The following is a 7,722-nucleotide window of genomic DNA, read 5'->3' on the forward strand; positions in this document are numbered from 1 at the left end:
TACTATTTTGCTTATCATATCTTGAGTTGATTGGGTTAATTAAAGTCAAAGAGTCCTAACTAACACAAGATTAAAAAGGAAAATACTACCAGGAATTAACACCACTGTGTTGATATGTATAAAAGGTTTGCAGTCTGAATTTGCTCGACATGTTCATTGATTGACGACCAAATGGAACACTAGGTAACAGAGCCCTCCATCTATTTATGTATGGTAAAGTAAACAAACTCAACAGCAATGATTAATAAATTAATACTGGACATGCAACAAGCCATTATTAATTCATAAGTTTGTCACAAAGACAGTCCCAAATGACCAGAATTAAATGAATTTGCTTATTCTGATTAGAATTAATATGATATTTCAAATGACACTGAAAACATTTTTGCTTCTTCAATGATAATCATCCAGGACTTATTTTCCCTTTTCATGTTGATGTGTCATACAGTAACCATGAGCTAATTAATATTCATTTGAATCTTTGATTATCTCTTTAAAGCTCCAAGCCAACCACCAGCTAACATTGCCTGGAAACTGACAAACTCTAAATTATGCCTGAACTGGGAGCACGTAAAAACCATGGAAAATGAGTCTGAAGTGTTGGGCTACAAGGTGAGCATTTAGTTTTTCCTTTAATAATATCATTTAAGTTACTAAGGAACTGAGAGTGTTAGAAGCAAATAAGAAACACATTTATGCATATGGAAATACAGAAACCTTTTTAAAAGTATTTGAAAAATACTTAGCATTGCTGCGTTCAGATTCTTCATTGAAAATTTTTATATTCTGAGGACAGTAATGTGTCATGGAACAACAAGAATAAAACTCTATAATACGCAGCAATTTTTCTACAGGTGACTCCCCTTGCCATCAAAATATGATGGTATGTGTGGGTAGTAAGGTGAGATGAGAATAGAGTACAAGAATATATTCAAATAGAATTTCTAGAACTTAGGCTGCAGTAGGATGTGAGCTTTTAACAACATAAAAAGAATCTAACAAGAGGGTAGCCAAATACCCAGAGAGAATTATTTCCATCAGTGGTAATGGACACTGTCTCCTGGCAAATGCACATATTCAGACATTTGAAAGGGGTCCACACTAACCAGTGACTTTTCACAGTGAGCTCCAAAGATAATAGCCTCAAGCTATTTAATTGAGATAAATCTATTCTCATTTCAGAAGCATTGGCCAAAGACCAAAAAAAAAAAAAAATTATGACTAAATTTAAGGAAAAGGCACAGAATGGATATTCCCAAGGAGTACAGCATTTATAATGATATGTCTCATAGTGTTCCATAAGAGTATCTGGACTTTAAAAAAGTGACATGTCCATTTAACTTGATTCACCATTTTATTCAGATTCTGTACCGGCAAAACAGACAGAGTAAAACACATATTTTGGAAACAAACAATACATCGGCTGAGCTTCTGGTTCCCTTTGAAGAAGACTACTTGATTGAAATAAGAACAGTTAGCGATGGTGGGGATGGAAGCAGCAGTGAGGAAATTAGAATTCCAAAAATGTCAAGTAAGTTGAATCACTATCGCTAGATTTTTGAATCTAGACAGCTGCAGCATGAAATCTAGGCTGTGTAAATGTTGGGTGAAAAAATAAAAGGTCTGTGTTTCCATTTTCAGTGGTGAACAAGAGGTGATGAGTCAATTTTCTTTAAATAATCCCTCAAATTTGCAACATGCTTACATATTATAAACAGTTTCATGTTTCTTCATTTGAATCTCAAAAAGAAAAAAAGCAAAAGAAAACACACACAACTGTGTGTCATTGGTGCATAATTCATTCCATTGGCACAAAAATCAAAGTTTTCCTCTGGATACTCATAGGCTTCTGGGAGCAGGGATAGAAATATGAAACACATGTACTTGTATTCTTATTCCCATTTCTGTGGCAGGCATCACTAATCAATCATGACATGCACACTGAGCTGAGTCACAAATCTCAAATCCTCTCAATACAGTGTTCTAAGCAGGTAACACCAATCAGTCAGATTTAGCACGTAATAATCCTTTATTATTTCTGCTTCAGAAGAATCACTTCCTCAGCTGCCCAAAGTTGTAGCTGGCTGAAATCATCAGCCACCACACATTGGCAAATCCTAATCTGCCCTTTGGTCAGACTTGGCCAGTTAAGGCATTTTTCTTGTTCATTTTTATATTTAAAACAGATATCCTAGGACAGAGGGCTAACAACACTTCCTAAAATTAAATATAATGTAAGTGCAGCAAGCGTGCTAACACACGTTGTTAGAAGAGAAATGATCGTATGGACGAAAACTTAATCTAACAAGCAATTTAATTTTCTCTCAAGGTATTTTGTTTTATTTTTATGTTTTGCAGGTTTGAGTTCCAGAGGAATTCCAGCCTTAGAACCTAGCATCTACTTCCTGTCAGTTGTCATCATTTTTTACTGTTTTACAACTCAGCCACTTACACGATGAATAAAACCATAAGTCTTTGAGAGTTTTTTGAAAGCAAATCATTCTGTAAATAAGCTCTCCAGCCCCCATCACAAAATATGTTATTAATACAGACTTGTTTGGAAAGGAAAAAAGTGTATATTATTAAGATCTTGTAAATATCTATGGTACATTAATAAAACAATTTTAAACACTTTCGAATTTTAAAATTCACACATGATTACATACATTCAGAAAGTGCCAGATAATCTGTGGAGTTGTAACTGCTGTGGCTTTCAAGTGACTTCTATGGAAAATATAAAGAGCTCCCCTTGATGACGATGATAAATACGAAATAGGTTGCAGTTATCATAGAGCAGATGTATATTTTTTACATGCTCCAGGCAATTTACTTCAGTATTAAAAATTTTCACCCTACTTGGAAATAAAAGGTAATTATTTGTTTATAGTTGGGATTCTTTAAAAATGTAAGCTATTCCAAAGAGTGATGTGCTTTTACCTCTAAATGAGGCGAGGCCAGGAAATATTCGTACCCAATAATATATGTATATACATGATGTTATTTTCAACTCACTTTTCTAGGGGGTTCAGTAATAATAATGGCAGGAAAAAGTGCTTTACAGCAAAGAAAGAGAAAAGAAGGGAAATAAGCACCCATCTAATACAATCTAACAACTCTGGTATATAACAGGCAATTCCTCAGAGCAAAATTTAATTTTTTTAATCAGTTTGGAATTCTTCTAAGGAAAAAGTTGCATGAACAAATCTCAGGTAATTATTACAAATTGTTACCAATGCATGTGACCTTGTTTTCATCAATAAATAAATCTAGTAACAATTATTTAACCAAGTTTTTGACATTTTGGTATATATATATATACACATATATATTTGACTATATATATGTATTTGTCTATATATATGTATTTGACTATATATATATATATATATATATAGTCAATCATCTCTGAAACTATAAAAATAATCCTACACTGTCCGAGACTTAAAAAGATGTTTGCAGGTTGACTCTTCTGAACCTATTTGAGTCAGTGGTCCTACTTTTTGGAACTGCATTCTGGAAAAAGGAGTCCAAGAGAAGGTAAGGTTAATGAATGGGCTAATGCCATTCCATGTGGCCATCCGTTTCCTTCATTAGCAGCCTTGAGGAGTTTGGCCTCCTGGCAGTCTGCCCTCGCTCCCAGCCAATCAGACTTGATGTCCTGGGGAGCTAGGATTGAGAAATGGTCACACTGGTTTGCCTTCTTCACATGGTGCGACCTCTTAATTATGTTGAAAATATTTGAATTATCCTCACAACCCTCAAATCACACAGTCCTCAAAATTGGATTTTGTCCTTTTCATTTCTAATGTATTTTAAAGCTATTTAAAATACCCAGTGTAGTCAGCATCAGATGGACAATGACTTTCCATAGTTCAGAATTTCTCCCTGCCTGAGTAGTGTGTCAAGCATACAGTACAAATTAATGAGCCTTATTCTCCTCCATGCCCTAAGATATGGCTGTGCTTTGATGGAGCAAAAGAGATAAGCAATAGCAGATGCTGTTTGGCACACTGATGTTAGCTGCCTGTCCACGACACATCTGTATTGACCAGAAATACCAGGGCCACATGGTCTCAATGGTTTTCTCAACTTGGTGAAAGATAAGATTTGTATCTTCCTCCTCAAAGCAGGTATTGAGAGTTAAAAATACTATGAGATTTTTGTTTCCGTTGATTAAGTGAATTAGATACATTGTCATATGTGTAGAAGTCTGAAGGCCAAGGCAGTTCTTATCAATAACTCTTACAGGTTTGAAGTCGTACTTTCATTCCGATTGTTGGAGTATTAAAAGTATGCATTATTCAATATCTAATATTTATTTTTTTATCAACCCATATTAAATTTTTTTGGAATCTAAATTGGCATTAATATTAAATAGCATCTGTTTTGGCTCTTGATTGATTTGAATCTCCACTCTTAGTGAGGCCTTGGACCCGTATTTTAACATCCCCATATTGCTATTATCAGGATTAAAGGACATAATGTGCACAGGTATTTAGTGTAATGCATGCAATGTTGTAAGTTGTCAACAAATGGAGCTTCTGTCATCTGCTGCTATGAACTAAACCCCTAATGAAATAGGTTACTGTATTTCCTTAAGTGCCCAATAGACTATGAAAACAGATTCAGCCTATGTCAAAATCCAAAAAAGTTGCAAGAAAAATGAGTAGTTCACATACTCAGGACACTAAATGGGACTAAAGAATGGAACCAATGATGATTCCAAATCCATTTCAAGAAGATATTCTGTGTGGTGTATGTTCTTGTCTGATATTTAGGAGAGATTTCTAGTGGATCCCTTTATTGACCAAGTATATTGCTGTTAAAAACTATTATAAACATAATAACTTATTTCCATACTTCTTACAGGAAGGAGAAAAAATGTGGTTGCACCTGGAAACAGCTTAAGGAGGAAAAGAGGATAAGGATTAGGAGACTTGACACAGCAGATTTATGACCCTATAAAGCTATGGGCTGCCAGGTAATGTTAACTTCAAATCAGCTCCATGTCCTTTCTTCTCCTATTCTTCGCACTAAAAATCCTCCCAGGTCAGTGTACCTTTTCTAAGTGTACACCAGAAGGTGGCCCATAAGAGAACATGCCTGCTATCTTTAACAGCAAATACAAACAGTGAGAGAGGACCTGGAATCTATTTGGATTTCAAATGCAGTAAAATAATCATTCTCTCCCATAAGTGACTCTACTATTTTTAAGCCTCTATATCTTATCAGTCTAGACTCCTTCTTGAGATGTTAACTTTTAAACACTCCCCAGCTACCATAATTATTATGTTATTTGCTGTAGAATTACATATTTAATTCAGTAGAATTCAAGAATTTGGTAATCACATCACTGTTGAACTCAGTACTTGAATTAGTCAGGTTTCTCCTGAGAAACAGAACCAATAGGATGGGTGTTTGTGTACAAGTGTGTGTATATACAATTGCACATATGTATAAACATATATAAAAAAGAGACAAAGAACTAGATTATAAGGAATTGATAAGCAATTATGGAGGCAAAGAATTCCAGACCCAGGAGAGCCAATGGCATAGCTCCAGTCTGGGTCTCCTGGGAACCAGGAGAGCTTATGGTATAATTTTTATTCTGAGTCTGAGTATGAAGTTGGGAGAGGACGAATGTTTTAGCAAGAAGACTAAAGGCAGAAATAATTCTTCCATAACCTTTTATTTTATTTAGGCCTTCAGTGGATTGGATGAGGTCCTGCCACATTGGAAAGGGCAGTATTCTTCACTCCGTCTACTGATTCAAACTCCAGAAACTCCCTCACAGACACACCCAGAGTATTAACTAAATATGTGGGCCCCCTGCAGCCCAATCACGTTGACACATAAAATTAACCATCATGGTGCCGTTTTTCATGAGTTTAAATAATTCAATTCTAATCTCATCAGCTTTGGAATGGAATTATTGAAATATTCTTCTCAGTTTCTTCAGCTGTAAAATGAGATGTTGGATTACAAGATCTCTGAGTTCCTTTAAAACCCTGCAATTCTTTATCAAGCTGCAGAGTGGACTACATTGAGTATGAGGCAGTGTTTCATTACCTTTCACGACACACGCTCACTCTGTATAGCTTTTCCAATTTATTTCTATATTGTCACTAGCCTAAATTATTGTGTTGAGCTTTCTTGAGCTTTCTTTAACTCTGAGTTAATTGAATTTTCATTACTAAAACAATGGGTGTACTGAGTATGCTTTTTCAAGCCACAGAGAACCCTCGGAAATTCTGACCCATCTCTACTCTCCACTGAGAATTGCTGGTGTGTTTCAGAGGTCCCCAAGTGCAAAGCTGTGATAAAACTTTCATTGTTCAGTGAAAAATGAGAAAAGTTCATACAGTGTGATGAGATTTTAATAATGAATAATTTGTGAACTATTTAAGAGATTACGACAATCTGCTTTTTGTGGTAAAAAAAAATTTCCTCTCTTGATGACATGAAGTGAGTATGAATACTGGTTTGCTTTACATGTTCAACTTTAAAATATTCTTACTTGGCAAAAAAAAAGAGTAGGTTAGTTTATATAAATCAATTCAATTATTATAATTATTTAGAGAAAAATCAAAAGTTTGAAAATAACTGATGGTTAGTTAATCATTTTTTACACTTCTTTATCTGATTACCATCGAATTAGTGGGTTTGGCTTTGTTCATTGACTTCAAGCTTGTATGCCACAGTCTTACCCTGTATCCTTTGAATAGGAAGGTTCTGTATTATATGGAATTGTTGTTTATATAAATAAACCACAGGACTAGGAAGTCTGATCAACCTTTTATAACAAGCTATTAATATAATTAAGATAATAATGGAAAAAAGAAGATCAAAATTCTAAATTCGTTCATTATTTAATTAATTAATTAATTTTAAGAGAGAGCGCATACACATGCTCTCAAGCTGTGCAGGGTTGGGGGTGAAGGGAGAGAACCTCAGGCAGGCTCCATGTCCAGCACAGAGCCCAACACGGGACTCAGTCTCACACCTTGAGATCATGACCTGAGCCAAAATCAAGGATCAGGTACTTGGGGCGCCTGGGTGGCACAGCGGTTAAGCGTCTGCCTTCGGCTCAGGGCGTGATCCCAGCGTTATGGGATCGAACCCCACATCAGGCTCCTCCGCTATGAGCCTGCTTCTTCCTCTCCCACTCCCCCTGCTTGTGTTCCCTCTCTCGATGGCTGTCTCTATCTCTGTCAAATAAATAAATAAATAAATAAAATCTTTAAAACAAAAAAAAAGAGTCGGACACTTAACCAACTGAGCCACCCAGGTGCCCCTCTTCAATATTTTAAAATTTGGAGGTTATTTGTTTTCTACTTTTCTATATGAACGTTTCTTTTCTTTCATGAAAATATATATAATAGCTGTTAGGAGTTCTTTCATTTCTTTACATAGCAAAATAATTTTTATAAAAAGGTAAATTTGTCTGCTCCATTATTTTTAATATTCCTCTTCTTGACAGCACTCAGTACAGTTCTGGGCAGAGAGAATGATGCTTACAACACATATTTTGCTTTCTGGACAGATTTATGCAGCCAACTGTTAGGGCAATTTGTTTTCCCCCAGTTTCCTTAGGAAAATAAGTATTTTTTTTATAGACTGATTAAAATAATAAGCTGGCCTAAACTCCAGATTTGGGTGAGTAAATAATATATTCTTGAAAGAAGTAATAAATAAAAATAAAATCCATGGAATACAGTAGTT

General features: G+C 35.2%; 1 protein-coding gene across 1 annotated transcript in view; it reads left to right on the forward strand.

Annotated features, from left to right (window-relative positions):
- CNTN6 (contactin 6) overlaps positions 1-2,778 on the forward strand; it is a 269,942-nt gene extending 267,164 nt beyond the window's left edge. The window contains 4 exon segments of the mRNA XM_011220649.3: positions 500-612; positions 1,363-1,531; positions 2,359-2,419; positions 2,421-2,778. Coding sequence (XP_011218951.3) covers positions 500-612; positions 1,363-1,531; positions 2,359-2,419; positions 2,421-2,463 — 386 coding nt within the window. The 3' untranslated portion in view covers positions 2,464-2,778.
- Positions 2,779-7,722: the final 4,944 nt, after the last annotated feature.

This window comes from Ailuropoda melanoleuca, chromosome 4, assembly GCF_002007445.2.
Source record: "Ailuropoda melanoleuca isolate Jingjing chromosome 4, ASM200744v2, whole genome shotgun sequence".
Taxonomy (NCBI): domain Eukaryota; kingdom Metazoa; phylum Chordata; class Mammalia; order Carnivora; family Ursidae; genus Ailuropoda; species Ailuropoda melanoleuca.